General features: G+C 33.1%; 1 protein-coding gene across 8 annotated transcripts in view; it reads right to left on the bottom strand.

Annotated features, from left to right (window-relative positions):
* LOC139502818 (voltage-dependent L-type calcium channel subunit beta-1-like) overlaps positions 1–21,047 on the bottom strand; it is a 53,851-nt gene that overhangs the window by 18,266 nt on the left and 14,538 nt on the right. For 2 of the 8 annotated variants that reach the window (XR_011658950.1, XM_071292429.1), the window contains exons 3-5: positions 19,251–19,321; positions 2,707–2,820; positions 1,710–1,832 (exon numbers count right to left, since the gene is read on the bottom strand). Coding sequence is in view for 4 of the 8 variants with exons in the window: in XM_071292429.1 (XP_071148530.1) it covers positions 1,710–1,832; positions 2,707–2,820; positions 19,251–19,307 (294 nt within the window). In the remaining 4 variants the exon portion in view is untranslated. Of the gene's footprint in view, positions 1–1,709; positions 1,833–2,706; positions 2,821–4,857; positions 5,607–11,732; positions 12,586–19,250; positions 19,322–20,505; positions 20,823–21,047 lie in introns of those variants that run through there. The other 6 variants (XR_011658947.1, XM_071292425.1, XR_011658949.1 and 3 more) reach the window with 4 other exon arrangements.

The raw sequence follows: 21,047 nt of genomic DNA, 5'->3' as shown, positions 1-21,047 counted from the left end.
TCTATCATATAAACTTAACATGATTGAAAAGAAATAAGAACAAGGTCAGATAAACCAAATTTGAAATGCATATACACCTTACAATCATTCCTTACACGAAATATGCTTGAAACATAGATGACCTTTTGCACATCTAAGAAACAAACTTAACCAAGAAAACTAAACATTGATCAATGAACCATGAAAATGAGGTCAAGGTCAGATGAACCCTGCCAGTCAGACATTTACACCGTATAATCTTTACATGCTTTAAGTATAGTTGACCTTTTGCATATATAGGATTTAAGAAACAAACATATCTAGAAACACTAAAGATTGAGCAATGAACAATGAAAAATGAGGTCATGGTCAGATGATTATTGCCAGACAGATATATATACACCTTACAATTCTTCCATACATCTAATAAAGTAGACCTATTGTTAATAGTTGTGATATATTGACTTGACCATCAACACTTAACCTTGTTCACTGATCCATGAAATGAGGTCAAGGTCAATGGAAAACTGTCTGATCTGCATGAGGACCTCCCAAGGTACGCATTTACCAGAAACAGTTGACATGTAGAGTTTGACATGCTACATGTCAAAATGTATGGAATTGTGTCTTGTCCAATATTTAAGACACACAGTGATCTCCACAAGATGTCTTTTTTATTACTGGAGTAGCATTTTTTTGTGTATTGGGAAAAAAGTAATATTCAATTTCATTTTGCCAAAGTCCCTATACAAGTTAAGCCTTTTGTAGTGAAGTTGAACTTTGTTAAACAATTCCATTTTGTGGTTCCCCCTCGGGTTCCTCAATAACCAGGAAATCATCAAATATTGAGGGAGGATAGGACCTTTATCGGGACTCCGGGATCGGGTGCTTTTAAGCTCGGGATTTCGGGATTGACCCTTTTGGGATCAGGGAATTCTTTTTTTCGAATTTCGGGACCTCAGGATTTCGTGTTTTTAAGCCCGGGATTTCGGGATCAGGATCCCTCCTACCTCCTCTCAATATTATATCTTAAATTAATAAATAATTCTGAACTACAGTATAAGAAGTTTGTGATTGGGTTGCTGCTTTGTAAATATTGATTTTATATTCCTATGTAATACATAATCAATCACAGCTTAAATTGTTTGTTGTTTTAATTTTTTTCAAATGTGTAATATTATGTATGTGTATGCCTTTAATGCAATACACATGAAACACACCACTAATATGTAATGTATAAATGTTGTAGAGACTGTGTGTCTGAGAATCAATAATTAGTTAACAATAGCTGTTACAGTGATGTTATTGATTTGTGTGGTAGAGTACATCCAGTTCAGGTGCAGTAGGAGAAGTTAATGCTCTGATAAGAACCACCAACAATTTACAACATACACAGCTTAATCCATATCTGTACACAGATGTAATATATAACCACTATTAGCCCAGGATAAGGGGGAAAGAACTTAGCATGGCATATAATTTACCATCAATAAAATTTACAAATAATTTATATGCAAACAGTTGCAGGTTAGGGCAAATGAACCATGCAAAATTCATGATTTAATGAGGGATGATTATAGTTATGTAATGGCAGGGGAATGAGCCAAGAAATACCAAGCAATTAAGATTTTCTTCTTGACAGCTGACCAAAATAAATGAAGCTAAGATTTGTTATAGATGTATCAGATTAATTAGTTACAACATATTGAAAGAACGTGTAAACGTCTTACCTCTTTTATATGTAAGAAATCTTTAACATCGAAATTAACATGGTGGTCGTGTACGGGACAATCCATATCACCCGAGCCATTGTATGCTACGTTGGTACGAACCGCAAAAGCAACTGGTTTTGTCTATAATTCAAAAAGTTATAAGGTTGAAATTATTTTGTTTATATAATTCACTTTTCACTGTAACTTATAACAAGATCTTATAAGCCCAACAGATTGTTGTTTGTTTAATACATATTTGAATCACACTGACACCCTCAGTCCTGACCAAAACTTTGAATTTCTCAAAAAATTAAGGATTTTCTTGTCCCAGGAATAGATTACCTTAGCCGTATTTGGCACAAATTTTTGGAATTTTGGATCCTCTATGCTCTTCAACTTTGTATTGTTTGGCTTTATAACTATTTTGATATGAGCGTCACTGATGAGTCTTATGTAGACAAAACGCGTGTCTGGCATACTAAATTATAATCCTGGTACTTTTGACAGGCTAGTGATACAGCAGTTGGACTAATTAGACAGCCCAGCATCTAATTTTCATATATAGTTGAGGGTGACTTATTGCTTATAGCATCTATTTTAGAAATAAACCAGTAATATTAATATTGGCCAATGAACCATAGAAATGAGGTCATGGTCAGATGAAATGTACACAGTATAATCATTCCCTATACCAAATATAATTGACCTACTTCTTATAGTATCTGATAAATGGACCTACTTTTCATTTAACATTCAGCACTTCCTTATCAATGTCAGATGAATCCTGTGTGACAGATGTGTAGACCTTAAACATCCCATTTACAAAATATTATTATCCAAGAAATTTACATGAAAACTATACTTGTATAAGTTTTATACAAATTGTTAACACCCCCCCTTGGAATTGTTATCCTAAAAGGAAATATATTCTTTGGGAAAGATTAACCGTAGTGTTTTGATTATACATTTTATAAACAGTTTATTTACACAAAATGATCATTTCAATGATATTCACCTTTGCTTTTGTCAGTTGTTCCAAAGCCTGCCGTGTGGTTTCCCTTCTAAGGGCCTCTCTGTCGTCCTGAAGTGAAATGTCTGAGTCTTGACTGTAATTGGAATCAGCAGAGCCCTGGAATATAAAAATATAATGTCATTATATAGGTAAAACATGAAGAAAATGCTTATAATGCATAACATATAACATATAATATCCCTTCTAAATTCTATATTCCACAAGTCAATGGAAAGGAAAAATATTGTTTTTTTATAGCTAAGTTTAAGCTGTATGACTATACTATTGAATGCTTATTATCAAATGAATCATTAACATTAATAGATTTTACGCTAAGTCACTCACCCATAGGAAAGAATTCACTCTTGGTCACTCATTCAAAGGTAACATTTTACGTGTAGTCACTCATTTGTAGCTAAGATTTTACTCGTATTCACTCATTGATAGGAAAGATTTTAACTTTAGTCACTCATTCATAAGTAAGGTTTTTACTATATATCATTTTATTCTGGTATCACCTAAGTTGGACAAAGGTATACAGAAAAACACATTAGTTTACATTACATTGCATAAATGTACATTTGTTGAGGAAGCATTAAATATGAGTTTTTTACAACGGTATGATCAGTATAGCCGACAGGTTAACATCAGAGAGAATCCAGTTTTTCATTTATAATTCTAATAAATTGGCACAATTTTCGAAGTTTAGATTTCTGTTTTTGGTTCATAATAGCATTAAATTTTAAAACATTCAAGTTCGTTAGGTATTTCTTGTCAATAAGTAGTGTTCTATCTGTCAAGAGACTGCTGCATACTCTAAGTCACTCATTCATTGGTAAGTTTTATCCTTTGTCACTCATTCAAAGGTAAGATTTTACCAGTTGTCACTCATTCGTAGGTAAGATTTTACTCTTAGTCACTCATTCATAGGTAAGATTTTACCTGTAGTCACTCATTCATACTCACGATTTTAACCTAAGTCACTCATTCATAGGTAAGATTTTACCTGTAGTCACTCATTCATAGGTAAGATTTTACCTGTAGTCACTTTCATACTTAGATTTTTACCTGTAGTCACTCATTCATAGGTAAGATTTTTCCTGTAGTCACTCATTCATAGGTAATATTTTTACCTGTAGTCACTCATTCCTAGGTCAGATTTTACCTGTAGTCACTCATTCATAGGTAAGATTTTACCTGTAGTCACTCATTCATACTTAAGATTTTTACCTGTAGTCACTCATTCATACTTAAGATTTTTACCTGTAGTCACTCATTCATACTTAAGATTTTTACCTGTAGTCACTCATTCCTAGGTCAGATTTTACCTGTAGTCACTCATTCATACTTAAGATTTTTACCTGTAGTCACTCATTCATACTTAAGATTTTTACCTGTAGTCACTCATTCGTAGGTAAAATTTACCCTTATAGTCATTAAAATATAAGGGATTAACCTTTGATACTCATTTAGAGGTTAGATTGTATGCTTTAGGCACTAATTGAAAGGTAAGATTTTATCCTTAGTCACTCATTCATAAGCAATATTATATACTAAGTCACGTCATGCACTCATTGACAGACAATATTCACCAATAGTCTCTCATTTATAGGCAAGATTTATGATTTAACTCCTAGTCATTTATGCATTGGCAAGATTTTATTCATTGTCACTCATTTCCAGTTTTGTTTTCCCCCTTAGTCACTCATAAATAGGTCAGATTTAATTTTTACAATCTAAATATTGTAAATGTTTAACTTGATTAATCATACTTTTAAGATGAATGGTTAAAATATTTGTGCTGATTTGCTTAAATTCAAAACACAATATAGGTAAAAATAAGAATCTAATTTTACCATAAATATAAACTCAATAAGTTGTGGTATGATTGTCAATAAGTCAACACACCGCCAAAGTCCATAAGACAAGGAATTGAAGCAGTAACCACAAGGTTATCTTGACAAAGCTTGAGGTCACTTAGGCCGATAAACAACAAAGTAAAGCAGTAACAACCAGACAATCTAGACTGAGGCCATGTATTCAGAAAAACAGAGATGTAAAGCAGTCTCAACCAGATAATTTAGCCAGAGGCCATTACCGGTGATCCAGATAAACCACAACTAGCAGGTTATTTATAGACGGCCACAGACTTACCTGTGATATTGAAGATGAGCTATCTAACAAATTATACTGATCCTGTGACTGAAGTTTTACAGCAACCATAATAATAATATAATCTTAAGACAATGTTCATTATCTCCCTTGACACTTTTGGTGAATTTCCTGTTCGTAAATCCTTTCGTCAGATTTCTAGGAAAATACAGTATACTACTGGAAGACTTGTAATTTGTTTTTGATTTGAAATACAATGACAACTTGTCTGTCTATAATCCCAATCTGTTGAATCATTCATTGCTTAATCAAATATCCTATACATCACTTCAACAAAGTCAATACAATCAAATTCTAGAAAATTCTACGTACTTTATTGAAGTCCTTAATAAATAGATATCATCGAACACTAAGCAATCTGGTTAACAAATATTTAAACACTGCACAAATTCTCCTGTGATTTCAGTTACTACTGTGTATAATCTGCTTGTTTCCATAGAACACCAAACTCAAAACAGCATTTCACTGTACATGTTGATTTTCCAATAAATTCCTCAGATCACTCAACTTGAAACATTACACACAATAATATGCATACACAAAATGATCAGTTTTCTTATTGATTTTTATAAAAATCTATGAATCATTACTAGTTCTCCACACTCAATCAAACAATTGACAATCAAACATGTCATTTTCTATCTATTGTCATTTTTAATCAAGTCAAACTCTCTTGAGACTACCATCCATTCTTTTATTCCTTCCTCTCAATAAACAGATCAATGTCAACCAAGGGAGATAATCATATATAATCAATTGGAAAAGTTGATTAAATAATGATTGAAACCTCAGATGCACACCCACGACGGACATATTAACACTTTGTCCAACAACAGAAACAGCAGAATAAAAATCTGTTGGGGAAAACATAGAATTGATTCAATTACAGCTAGTATATAACCAACACAGATTCAATGTTCAGTAGTGACTAAGCAAACACAGGTTCAATGTTCATAGATGTGACAGACCGAAACTTCTAAAATATAAAGCTTTTAAGAAGTTAGTTAACATTGCCGCCCCCACCACCATCAAATCACTATCCCTATGTCGAGTTTTCTGGGACAAAATCCAGGCTCGACAAAAACAAATCCCCCTTAATTTTTTATCTATCTTCAGACAGGGAAAAATTAAATATTTTAACCTGAAAATGTGTATTTTTTATCTTTGGCTTAAAAAATTAGTCAAGGTTAATTCAATTTTAGTTATTGGCCAAAACCCCTGTAAAAAGTGAATATCTCACTTTCTTGTTTGCATGAGGAATTGAATAATTAAAGTTGAGAATCTGCTTCCTACACTTAAGTACTTAGTCATCTATGGGTAGAAGGGAAACACAATATGTGATGATGGGAAATTTTATCTTGCATAATTCATTAATCTATTTTGTTAGGAATATGATATATAAATATTTAATTGTGCTTATTCTGAATCATATTGCTTATATCATTCATATAGCCATTCTAGAATATTTATATAACATCAAAGAGGAAGTTAAGTGCTGAATTATGCACTGCAACATTAAAATGAGGTCATCGCCAATGAAATGGCACACATATGGTTATGTGACAATGTTCACAAATGGATGACAGAAGAAAATCAATATCTCAAAGTCAATAGAACTGGGGAGAATATCTTGTAAATCAATCACCAGTAAACATATCTTGCATAGTACAGTGCATAGAAATCTCTGGGGATCCATATGCATATGCCTACAAATGAAGGATCCCTCTTCATATAGCAACATCTGGGGTTGTTTGTCTAAAATCTATAGGCCATAACTTTCTCAAATTTAAGTAAATAAGAGTAAAATAAGGGAATCCTTTTTCCCATTATAAACTTGAGGCTTCTTTTTTCACTTAAAATATGTGATACATTGTAAGTAACATCTACATTAGTTTATACACAAGAAGATCCATTTCTAAAATACAATATGAAGTAATATAAAGGGTTATAATTTGTCTATTAACTAAAGGCTTGTTCTTTCAACTATATTATACAATGAGAAAAGAGTTCCAATGTTGCACATATGATATCTGTTCAAGGGCAATGTCTAAAAAATATGTTTTGTTCCTAATTTTTTTTTTTATAAATGTAGAGAAAATTCCATTATAATTAATATTTCCAAGGGGCTTAACTCTATCAAAAATAGTTGATCAGCACTGATTTTCAAACTTATACTAGACATTCCAGATAAAAACCTATGATATAAGTTTCATAAAACTCTTGAAAGAATTGAACACAAGAGAGTGCTAACAAATGAAATTTTCCATAGAATAATATTACTAAGGGCCATAACTCTTGTAACCAGATGCTCCACAGGGCGCAGCTTTATACGACCGCAGAGATCGAACCCTGAACGGTTGGGGCAAGAATGGACACAACATTGAAGCTGGTTACAGCTCTTAATTTGGATTGTGATTAAATAGTTGACACAGCATAGCAGAGTTCGCGAAAACTTTGTTTGACCCGTTGGTCATGGGACCGACAAAGCAAGATTATTTGTCAGTCCTACAAAATTTTAGCCAGTCCTAAAACATCTGTCAATTTGATTCTAAAATAAAAATACCCGGTAATAACATATTTTATCCAAAAATAACTTTATTATTATTAGTTTTATTTTTCACAGCCACAGACAAATTAATAATGCAGGACCAGTTCTGATCTTCTGATTGTTCTTAATTAAAGTCATTTTCTCTATCCATTTCATCATCTGAATCATTTTCTCAGTATTTGTTATCTCCATCTAAGATTTCAATCGCCGATTGTTTGCCATGAACAGCAGGCCATGCACGTGTAGATCAGCACTTTGGTTTCTATAGGTTTCAGTTTGTTTATAACAGGAGACCAGTACCGGAAATTAGCAGCAGGTACATCTGAAGACCGATGTAAACACATATAGGAATTAGTTGCGGTACAACTAATTACCGATAAAAAGGCACTGCAACGGCTGTTTTTACATTGGTCATCGGGACCAGCACTAGCTTTCAAAATACTGGTCCGAGCCTCATTTTGATCAATAGGACCGACAGGACCGACCATTTTTGCGAACTCTGGCATAGGTTTCTGACACAGAATGAATGTAGTCTAGTGAACTTAATTCACATTTCATTAAATTTAGTTGAGACAAACTTAAGTTAAGAGAACAGAAACTAAAAAATTCAATTTTTCCACTTGTAAAGGGGCATAACCCTAGAATGGTAATCAAAGTGCTTGTAATCACTGAATGGTAAAGATTGCTTTAATTTATCAGTTGGTAGTAAAGTGAATATTGCATTATATATTGTATATAATATAGCATTGATTTAAGTTGATTCAACTTCTTTTCTGGACAAAGAAAGATAACTCCAATTTTCAAAGAAGATTATTTCAAGCTTTGGTTTTAGGTGATTCAACAACCATTCTGGACAAAGATGACTCCAATTTATTGACTTGAAACTACAAAAATGCTTGTTTTTGGCCCCTTGGCCTTTAAAGGGGCCTTTATTCCTAGACTGTTTGCCCCATAACCCTTAAAATATATCTCAACCTTCTACTTATGGTATTAAACATTGTGGTACAATTTCAGAACAATTGAAATACTTATAAACAACTTATTGTTCTGACACTAGATAAATGCTATTTTTGGGCCCATTGGGCCCCTAATTCCGAAACCTTAGGGACCATTACCCCCAAAATCAATCACAAGCTTCCTTTTGTGATTATAAACATTGTGTTAAATTTTATTGATTTCTGTTTACTTATACTAAAATTATTATCCGGAAACCATCCGTCTTCGGACGACACCGACAGATAAGATATGATAAGATATTTTTATTCCAATCAAAGGGCTCATGAAGAGCAAAGTAATTTAATACAAAGATTTTTATAATTGTTACAATAATGTTGACATAAATCATAAATATGAATTTAACTATTTCAATTCTTAGATGTTAATCCACAGCCAGATCAGAGCCTAGTCCGAGATTACTCTGACGGCCAACAGCTGTTTTGCCAGACAAGCTGGGGCTGTAGTCCGAGATTACTCTGACCTCACTTCTGGTGCCAACTGACAGCCTTGAAATTATATAAATCGGGTTCAATCTGTTCCTTTTTCATTTATCTTTTCATTTATGTAAGTTTCACCTACCTGCCAACCTTTATTTTTCCATATTTACAGTTTTCACATAGACCCATCGATTTCTGCATTTTGCCTTTCATTTTCAAAGATGATCACGTGACCATGAGAAAACAGTTATGATTTATGCAAATGACCATAATGTAACACCTCGTTCATTTACGATGCAAGTTATCTAAATATCCGAGAGCTTCCGATTATTCTCGTGGTCGGAACTAAATGCTTAATACCAATCTCCTGTGAAGGAGGTGAAAAATCATGGTTGGCTACTAAATGTTAAACATCGATCTCCTATAAAGGAGATGAAAAAATATAAATATTTGCATATTTGAGTCTCGAGGCCACGAACTCTCTCGTAACTTGACGTCCATTTGAAAGTGAAAGTCAACCACTGCCCCAGCTTGACTGGCCAAACAGCCATTGGACGTCAGAGTAATCTCGGACTTATCAGAGCCATACACATAAAAAAGGCATAACAATATATCTATTATTAACTGGCAAATATTTTCAACGTCTTAAATAAAACAATATCTATACTATATTGATAGTTTTCTCAGTTCCAAACATTTATTAATATAAATAGCAATATTTTGTAATACCTCTAGGTTTTCTTGAATAAAAAGCCAATTAAATTTGGCACTTGTGTATAACTTTAAAATTTTTTTACAACCTATTAAAATATTATATAATATATATATTATACGACATGATACCAATATTAGACCGCAATTTTTTTTGCGGTCATATTAAAATTGTTGATCGGCACTGTTTTTTGAAATTGTCAGAGACAATGTTGATATATATAAACCTATGATATAAGTTTCATAAAAATCTGGACAGAATTTTACTTACAAGATCGGACAGACAGATGCACACACACCCTGTATTTCTATGTCGCAGGGAACATCAATCATATAACTTAAGGATACAGATGTATTCAAACTGGGGCTTCTTATTTTTTTCAAATAAAATGGTTTAACTGTATTAATTACAGTATCAACATGTAAATCACTAACTACCGGCTTATAAAATTTTGGAAAATGATGTTTTTAGTGTCAGTGATACAGAATATGATTATATTAATACGTGAACCGAAGCACATGTTATGCTGATGTGAAAATGTGAACTGAAGCACAGGATATGATGATGTGAACATGTAAGCTGAAGCACATGCATGTTACGCTGATGTGAACTGAACCATATGTTATGATGATGTGAACACATAAACTGAAGCATATTATAGATGATGTGAACATGTGAACTGAAGCACATTATATATGATGTGAACATGTGAACTGAAGCACATTATAGATGATGTGAACATGTGAGCTGAAGCACATTAAAGATGATGTGAACATGTGAACTGCAGCACATTATAGATGATGTGAACATGTGAACTGAAGCACATGTTATGATGATGTGAACACATAAATGAAGCACATACTAGGTGATGTGAATACATAAACTGAAGCACATGCTAGATGATGTGATCTGATTTTTAGTGTTTAAACGCCACTTTTAAGCACCACTTTTGGGCTATTTTGTGGTCTCTAGTTTTTATTGGTGAAGGAAGCCTGAGTGCCTGGAGAAAATCACATACCTTCGATAGGAAAACTAACAATCCTAGTCAATTAAGATTGAAGTTGAGTGCACCTGCATTCTAAAGTTGTACAGTGGCGGATCCAGGGGGGGGGTTCCAGGGGTGCGCACCCCCCCTTTATTTTTGCCGATCAATGCATTTGTATCGGGACATATGTTTTGCACCCCCCCTTTGCCCTGTTTGCCCTGGGTTAGCACCCCCCCTTTCGAAAATTCCTGCATCCGCCCCTGTTGTATATCATGAAATAGCACTTTACAGCAACATTGCAGATCTTAATTTAGCCATCAAAGGTGTCAGAACTGCCTTTATCCATATACTGTACATTCATTTATTTTCGTATGTATAAATTTTCGTGGATTGCTGAAAACTTACATATTCGTGGATATTTGATTTCGTGGTTTTGCCAATCTCTACATATAATGACAAGCAAAGCCTAAAGAAAATTTGTTTTTGGTTGAACATTTGAATTCATGGTTCACTTGTACCCACAAATTCGCGCCCTATGCGACACATGGCGATAAGGAGAGTTGTAAGTTTAAGTATGTACCCACGAAATCCACAAAAATTGGCTAAATTTCAGTCAGTGGCTGAAGAAGCCTTTACGTTTTACTCAAATAAAAGTTAAGACAAAATGAATCGTAGGAATATTGACACATCATCCTAGACTTTAAAATCACTTTTAGGCCAGTGTCAGAGTGTAAATGACTACTAGAAACCAATGAAATCCATTAACATATATATGTATTTACTAGTCATTGTGTAAATATTTTTAGAAAACTGTACAAAAGAGAAAAGTTCTTAACCTGATTGAGTCATTCCATGTAAGCCACATTCTTTGGAAAACAGTATACATATGTACTTGCATACACCAATATAATAAGAAATTTCCCATCTTAGAAGCATACCATGATTACCCTAGGCACATAGTCTTGACGAAGATTTGTCATAAAAAAGTTGAGTATTACACCACTGTCTACTATGTCTCATTGATATTTACCTAGTCCATTGGTATTTTTTTTCGTGCTGAGAACAAAATAAATTCTATCCCCTCCATATATGAATTTACTCTGTAATACTAATAAATTCTGTCGTTTGCAACATCCCCCCTCCCCCAAATATAAGGTGCAATGTTCAATATGACCTTACCACAAGGGAGTCATTATCGCTGAGTCCTGAAACAACTTTCCTAATCCTTCCCATATCGAGGAGGGGTTCATCCTGTGAAACGTTCCACTTCATTGATCACCATATTAATTTACTTCCTGAGTTAGCAATCTTATTATTCCAGCATGGTTCTGGGACATGTTGGCAGATCAGTAACAATGCTCAGTCATGTCAGTTCACCTTTTTTCCTTTTTTTCAACTTAATACAATTTTGTTTTTATATACTAGTATAGATACTGAATACTATAGATGTCTGTGTTTGAAGCATGCCTTTTCCTATAAGTTTGAGCGATAAAAATAATACTGAAAATATCTGTCAAAGAATAGCAAAAGTAATGTAGCTATCAATCTTTCCACTTAAAAGAATACCTCACAAAAGTTAACATCAACCTTTAAACATCCATTAAGACATTTTAATATCTGTTAATTTTTGTCCATCTGTCTAGGAAAGCAGTCACACGACATTTAGAGTCATAAATCCTCATTAATACACAATATCCAGCAGTAATATGGTGGAAATACTTGATATATATTCTGGTCCATACAATTTGAGCCAAAGTTTGTGTCTAACTACAATTTATAACTGTTTATACTTGAATTACATTTGCACAACAGTCTCGTCTAACTAATATATACATCACATTAAAGGTTTTCTCCAATTAGCAGACGACACCATCTTCAACAAAATTGCATTTTGAAAGTGAAAGATGTCCCAGAACCTAATATAGAAACAAAATGTCGCCCAATTCCACAGCAATTCACTACCAATAGGGTTATTTACGTTTAGACAATGATAATTATTCCTGTCCTTTCCATAATGATGGCTTCAGAAAGGGGAAGTAACACACAAGAAAATCAATACTCCAATTGACATGGCTGGCTGGAGGATGAGAGTCAGTTATAAAAAGACATAATTATACAACAATGAATATCATTAATTCATTACAACTAAATGTCAATATATTTCACAAGTCAGATATTTGTAATGAATAATTCATTTATTTGGTCAAACCATTCATATGATTGCAAAGGTCAAAGGGCAGAAAACCTAAACATGACATATCAGGATTTAATATAACCACATATCACTCTCAGTTTGTTTCTCTGCTGGAAATAAACACAACCTCTTGTTATTCTAAATTATCTGATACAAATTAAAACCAGATGCTCCACAGGGCACAGCTTTATACGACCGCAGAGGTGGAACCCTGAACAGTTGGGGCAAGTATGGACACAACATTTAAGCTTGATACAGCTCTGAATTTGGATTGTGATTAAATAGTTGACACAACATAGGTTTCTGACACAGAATAAATGTCTGGTCTAAGAACTTAAACTTAAAAACTTAAAAATTTTAAATTGGACATTAACCTATTATGGTCCAATATCAAAATCTAAATACAATTTGGTTAGATTCAGCATATCATAGAACTCCAAGAATTCAATTTTTGATGAAATCAAATAATGTTCAATTTTAGACCCTCTAAACCTCAATGTGGACCAATTTGATAACCGTTCCCAAATGTTAAAAATCTAAATACATGGTTAGATTCAGCATATTGAAGAACCCCATATATTCAATTTTTGTTGAAACAAAGTTTAACTTTGGACCCTGATTTGGACCAACTTGAAAACTGGGCCCAAAATTAAAAATCTAAGTACATGTTTAGATTCAGCATATAAAAGAACCCCAAGGATTCATTTTTTGTTGATATCAAACAAAGTTTAATTTTAGAACTCGATTTGGACCAACTTGAAAACTGGGCCCTTAATAAAAAATCTAAGTACATGTTTAGATTCAGCATATCAAAGAACCCAAAGGATTCAATTTTTGTTGATATCAAATTAAGTTTAATTTTGAACCCTTTGGACCTTAATGTAGAACAATTTGAAAACAGGACCAAAAATTAAGAATCTAGATACAAGGTTAGATTTGGCATAACAAAGAACCCCAATAATTCATTTTTTGATGAAATCAAACAAAGTTTATCTTTGGACCCTTTTGGCCCCTAATTTCTAAACTGTTGGGACCAAAACTCCCAAAATCAATCTCAACCTTCCTTTAGTGGTCATAAACCTTGTGTTTAAATTTCATAGATTTCTGTTTACTTATACTAAAGTCATTGTGGGAAAAACAAGAAAAATGCTTATTTGGGCCCTTTATGGCCCCTAATTCCTAAACTGTTGGAACCAAAACTCCCAAAATCAATCCCAACCTTCCTTTTATGGTCATTAACCTTGTGTTTAAATTTCATAGATTTCTATTTACTTATACTAAAGTTATAGTGCGAAAACCAAATGTCTTCAGTCGACTACGACGACAACGTCATACCAATATACGACCAAAACATTTTCAATTTTTGCTGTCGTATAAAAAGAATGTATATTTGACAGAATCGATGTCTATAACATCTAAAGAATATTTTGATGGTTTGTTCAAATGGTCTAAATATTATATTTATTTCCTCTTTTATTCAAGAAAAGGATGGGTGGGTATGTAAAGGGGGCAAGATGGCAAAGGAGATGAGGGGTAGATGGCAGCTGGTGGTTGGTGGTATACATGGTATGTGTATTGCAAAAGGTATATGCGAAGAAACTCCTGTAGAAAAAACCAGATGCTCCACAGGGCGTAGCTTTATACGACCGCAGAGGTTGAACCCTAAACAGTTGGGGCAAGTATGGACACAGCATTCAAGCTGGATTCAGCTCTAAATTTGGATTGTGATTAAATAGTTGACACAGCATAGGTTTCTGACACAGAATGAATGTGTTCTAATGAACTTAAAATTTTTGTTTTCTCTTAGAGCAATTCACTATGCTGTTGAATATTAATCCTCTCAAAAAAATGTTTGAAGAAATTTTCTTTTTTATTTATGAAATTTCAAATGAGAAAAATTGAACCCAATTTTTTTAATCACATCCCCCTTTCCCTTATTCCAAAACTAATCTCAATTAAAATTTCTAATGGAGTTTGCAACAATAACTACTCATTTAAATACATCATAAAATATTAAGATGTAAAAAAAACTGCTTGTTATCACTGAATGGTAAAGATTATTTTAATTTATCAGTTGGTAGTAAAAAGTGAATATACATTGTATATTGTATATAACAAAGATTTAAGTTGATTCTGGACAAAGAAAGATAACTCCAATTAAAAAAAAATCTTGCTATTGCACAATATTTTGCAATTAGATATTTCTTGCTTACTATTCTGGCCAAAGAAAGATAACTCTAATTAAAAAAAAATTTGCTATTTCACAATATTGTGCAATTAGATATTTCTTGCCATTGCGCAATACTGTGCAATTGAAAAGACTTGCTATTGCACAATACTTAATATAATAATTTTAGATCCTGATTTGGACCAACTTGAAAACTGGGCCCATAATAAAAAATCTAAGTACATTTTTGGATTCAGCATATCAAAGAACCCCAAGATTTCAATTTTTGTTAAAATCAGACTAAGTTTAATTTTGGACCCTTTGGACTTTAGTGTAGACCAATTTGAAAACAGGACCAAAAATGAAGAATCTACATACACAGTTAGATTTGGTATATCAAAGAACCCCATTTATTCAATTTTTGATGAAATCAAACAAAGTTTAATTTTGGACCCTGATTTGGACCAACTTGAAAACTGGGCCAATAATCAAAGTCTAAGTACATTTTTAGATTCAGCATATCAAAGAACCTAACTGATTCATTTTTTGTCAAAATCAAACTAAGTTTAATTTTGAACCCTTTGGACCTTAATGTAGACCAATTTGAAAACGGGACCAAAAGTTAAGAATCTACATACACAGTCATGACAGTTAGATTCGGCATATCAAAGAACCCCAATTATTCAATTTTGATGAAATCAAACAAAGTTTAATTTTGGACCCTTTGGGCCCCTTATTCTGTTGGGACCAAAACTCCCAAAATCAATACCAACCTTCCTTTTATGGTCATAAACCTTGTGTTTAAATTTCATACATTTCTATTTACTTATACTAAAGTTATGGTGCGAAAACCAAGAATAATGCTTATTTGGGTCCCTTTTTGGCCCCTAATTCCTAAACTGTTGGGACCTCAACTCCCAAAATCAATACCAACCTTCCTTTTGTGGTCATAAACATTGTGTTTAAATTTCATTGATTTCTACTAACTTAAACTAAAGTTATTGTGCGAAAACCAAGAATAATGCTTATTTGGGCCCTTTTTTGGCCCCTAATTCTTAACTGTTGAAACCAAAACTCCCCAAATCAATCCCAACCGTTCTTTTGTGGTCATAAACCTTGTGTCAAAATTTCATAGATTTCTATTAACTTAAACTAAAGTTATAGTGCGAAAACCAAGAAAATGCTTATTTGGGCCCTTTTTGGCACCTAATTCCTAAAATGTTGGGACCAAAACTCCCAAAATCAATACCAACCTTCATTTTGTGGTCATAAACCTTGTGTTAAAATTTCATAGATTTCCATTCACTTTTACTAAAGTTAGAGTGCGAAAACTAAAAGTATTCGGACGACGACGACGACGCAGACGACGACGCCAACGTGATAGCAATATACGACGAAAAAATTTTCAAATTTTGCGGTCGTATAAAAATCATTTTAAGTCCAATTTTCCATTTAAATACATACACTCTTCATGACCTGTGGAGATGACATGTTTTTTTTCTTCATTCAATTATTACTTCATAGCAACCTATCCATGCATACTGATTGGAAGTACAATTGACTCTCTAGTGAAAAATGGCAAGCCAAGTCTGCTAAAATGCCTCTTTTTATATGTCTTGAACATAACAGTTATCTCCCCTTATGGTCTTTACAGACCAACTTTCTCTATATAATCATGATCATACCTCCTTGCATCCTTTGAATGTGTTAATGATAACAGTTATTACCTAGGACCTAAACCATAAACCTACTAACTTCAAATAGCTCTTACCTCATCTGATTTCAGCTACATTTCAGTTTTTTAAATTTTATCTCTAAGAAGAACATACATTAATAATGGTTTAATATTTTTGTAACAACATATCTGAAAACACCAGGAAGTGAACTCCCTGCTGCCAACACAGTTCAGCTGGGGCATTTCTTACAAAACATATGTAGGTCATTTGGGATATAGGTGTAAAAGAATGGCTGTAGCAATTAAGACTATAGTTGGGATTTGAGGCAATTGGTTATAAGTCTCTTATATTAAGTTAACAGCCACCAAACCTAGTGCCTGGCAACTTTACATTGTGATGCCAAGTATTTAGTAAAATGACCCTATGCCATCAATTAAGACTATAGTTGGGGATTGGGGGCAATGGTTTATCTCTAACATTAAGTTAAACAGCCCAGAGCCTAAATGTGTCCCTGGCAACTTTACCTTATTGTGATGCCAAGTATTTAGTAAAATGACCCTATGCCATCAATTAAGACTATAGTTGGGGATTGGGGACAATGGTTTATCTCTAACATTAAGTTAAACAGCCTAAATGTGTCCCTGGCAACTTTACATTATTGTGATGCCAAGTATTTAGTAAAATGACCTGATGCCATCAATTAAGACTATAGTTGGGGGATTGGGGGCAATGGTTTATCTCTAACATTAAGTTAAACAGCCTGGAGCCTAAATGTGTCCCTGGCAACTTTACATTATTGTGATGCCAAGTATTTAGTAAAATGACCTGATGCCATCAATTAAGACTATAGTTGGGGATTGGGGGCAATGGTTTATCTCTAACATTAAGTTAAACAGCCTAAATGTGTCCCTGGCAACTTTACCTTATTGTGATGCCAAGTATTTAGTAAAATGACCCTATGCCATCAATTAAGACTATAGTTGGGGATTGGGGGCAATGGTTTATCTCTAACATTAAGTTAAACAGCCTAAATGTGTCCCTGGCAACTTTACATTATTGTGATGCCAAGTATTTAGAGCGCATTTGTTTCTAACCTAAACGATGTAAACGACTACGCGCGTAGTCGTTTAATCCATTTGTTTCTTACATTTTTTGGTCAACGTTGACATCGTTCACATAAACGATGTACGCGCAAAATAGTCGCGTAGTCGTTGATCGTTTATCGTTGAGACGTGTAAACGATACATTTGTTTCTGCATCTGTCGTTTAAATAATTACGAGAACGTGTTGTTTTCGCAAAGTCCTGGTTATTTATTTCCCGCACTTTTACCTATTTGTTTACAGTGCGTGAGTGTAATCTATTTTTGTCTGACACAGTGGGGTCGATAAAGTTTATTAAACGATGTATTTGTTTCTAGCAGTTTAACGTTTACTAAACGATAGTCATCGATGACAAAATTTCGGGTTAGAAACAAATGCACTCTTAGTAAAATGACCCTATGCCATCAATTAAGACTATAGTTGGGGATTGGGGGCAATGGTTTATCTCTAACATTAAGTTAAACAGCCCGGAGCCTAAATGTGTGCCTGGCAACTTTACATTATTGTGATGCCAAGTATTTAGTAAAATGACCTGATGCCATCAATTTGCCATCATAATTACATGAATGAATATTATCAGAATATTATCATTATTATAACATATGTTAGCAGACAGAGTCTGTTTCATTTGGAAGATCTCCAATCTTTCTGTAGATAATAATTAGCTTAATAAGATAAACATGATTGTCCTCTTTCCTCAAATGTTCAGCATTCTACACATGTACATATCAACTAATAATCAAGGTCAAATCAAATGTCTTCAAATTGACCTCAAGTTATTCTTTTATTTTTTTTACATCTGACAGTTATTTGTAACAGATGATTCTTTTAGCATTTTTTCTATCGAGTTGATCAGTATAAAATACACAGCTACACTATGAGGACATGATACACCCTACTTCTACCTAAAGTCATCATGTTAATACATGTACAAGTAATTACTGTGGATTCATTTATTTTAGTGAGTATTATTCTTTTTTTAGTGGGTTTGTAATTTGTTGAACATTTTATTTTGTGGTTCAACTGCACCCATGAAACCCATGAAGATTGGTATCCAACGAATAAGAATGTTTTTTTCTCAAGGAACAGATTGTAACATGAATATTTGTTCATAGGACAACATGCCCCACTTATCCATTTTCACTTCCCAGTGAAATTGTGGTCAAACAAGTTATGTAGCATAAACATAACATACAGTTCACTTTTAAATGAATTGTACAGTGCAAGGTTTCATGTTAATATGACCTCAAACTACACTAAACCAAAGCTATAACCTGATACAGAACTGACAGACGCACACCATAAACTGGGTGGGTATAAAAACAAGAAGCATACTTCAGCTATCAAGAGATGAGGTTGGACAGTTAGGTGGAAACCCTTACCAAGCATAAATTTCAAAAAAATCACAACTATTGTAGGCAGAGTACAAATTACCAAGTTCTAAATAGTTAACTTATAAAAAGTCTACTAACACATGGCATACCCTGAGACCTTTCAGAAGACTTTATTCATGCCATCATAGTTACTTTAATAAAACTTTATATAACTTTATGTATTACCTGTTTGACTAGAACATTTGAGGAATCTCTCTTATGGAAGGCTTTATCTGAGGCCATTACATGTACTACATCTGAAATGAAAGAGGGGAAAATACAATTATCTGAGGCCATTACATGTACTACATCTGAAATGAAAGAGGAAAAATACAATTATCTGAGGCCACTACATGTCTACATCTGAAATGAAAGAGGAAAAAATACAATTATCTGAGGCCATTACATGTACTACAACTGAAAAAAAAGAGTTGAAAATACAGTTATCAGCTTTGATAAAAATTCATTTGGAACACCTCAAACAGTGGTCGATCCAGACACTCAGTTTAAATCACATGAAAATTGTCTTTCAAATAACTAGGTACTTCAACAAGCATTTATAGAACCAGTGTAGCCTCTGATATATCCAATGAAGGTTTGTTAAAACTTTTTTTATAGTAGTCTGACCCGTTTAAAGATGTACAAAAGATCACAATGACAATCTGCTTCTAACCATTTATTGTGAAATAGTATATGGGGAATGTCTCCATAGGGGACACAGATGATGTCCCAGTTAGAATACAATGTTATAAAGGGACATAACTCAAGAACTATAAAAGTGAAGCTGCCAAAATTTGAACTTAAACTGAGTTTAGTATTATATATATATACATTTAATTAAATTTAGTTTCTATTCAAAGAACTCAGTGGCAAGGCTTTTTTAAGAGTTCAGAGAAGGTGCCATGTGCTGGGTTCAAAATCAACCACTGGAGTCTTTACTAGAGACACAGCAGATGAGCAACTTAGACACACCGTAACGGAGGCCCTTTTTTTGAATTGATAAATAGCAGAGGTTTCTCCATAAAAAAATATTAACAGTAGACATTTATATTAAACTTCCAAATTATTCCTCTTCATTGAGATGCCAACCACTTTTGATAAGAGTATTTTTACGATTTTGAAGCATGTTCATAAATTGTTCATACAAGTCCTATATAAGTTGAACTATGAACAGATCACTTTAAAATAAAAGGATAGCCTTCTTATAAGTGAGAAAAAATATAATGTTTGATTATATATTGTGTTGAATATTATTCAAATCTCCATAAACTTCAAACATTTTTCTTGTGAAAGTGAATAAAATATATAAATACTGTACTGTCAGCTAGTGTCAGTCATTCCCCATCTCAAACTATATACATATATATATATGATAAAATCTGGTTTTTGATGATAAAGAAAAATCTATATAATTCAGAAATAAATTGTCAAGCTGACTTACCAAAATCTATTGTCATCATATATTTTCATCTATTGTAGATAATTATACACAGCACCAAATTCACTACAAATCGGTACCATCCCAGAAAATTATCTTATTCACAAATTACACACAAAAATTCCTTAAATTCTCAACTATAACTTTCATCATATGAATTTCACATAAAATCCTGAAGAAGTTAAAAGCAATATCCAATTTGAGGTGAAAAATAATTTTCACACTTTTTCACACCTAAATTATGATAATAACTATATATAAATAAGAAGTGTTCATTAATGAGTACTCTAGTATGTGTGTTGTTTTAATCAGGGGCTCACAACAGGATAAGTCTGTGAGTGTACTAGCCCTATCTGTAATATCAAATAGCGTAAGAATATAATCACTTTATCTTCACCATCGTTTAACTAGTACATGTAATACCAGTAAACTTTCTAAATCTTTTTCAATTCACTAAAAAACTTTACCCATTAACATTATATGTATTGACATAATTCATATGCAACAAAAAACTACTGAACTATGTACAACTGTGTCACTTTGGC

This window comes from Mytilus edulis, chromosome 14 (genome assembly GCF_963676685.1).
Source record: "Mytilus edulis chromosome 14, xbMytEdul2.2, whole genome shotgun sequence".
Classification (NCBI taxonomy): domain Eukaryota; kingdom Metazoa; phylum Mollusca; class Bivalvia; order Mytilida; family Mytilidae; genus Mytilus; species Mytilus edulis.
The sequence above is the reverse complement of the archived record's forward strand: the minus strand, read 5'-3'. Positions and strand labels throughout refer to the sequence as shown.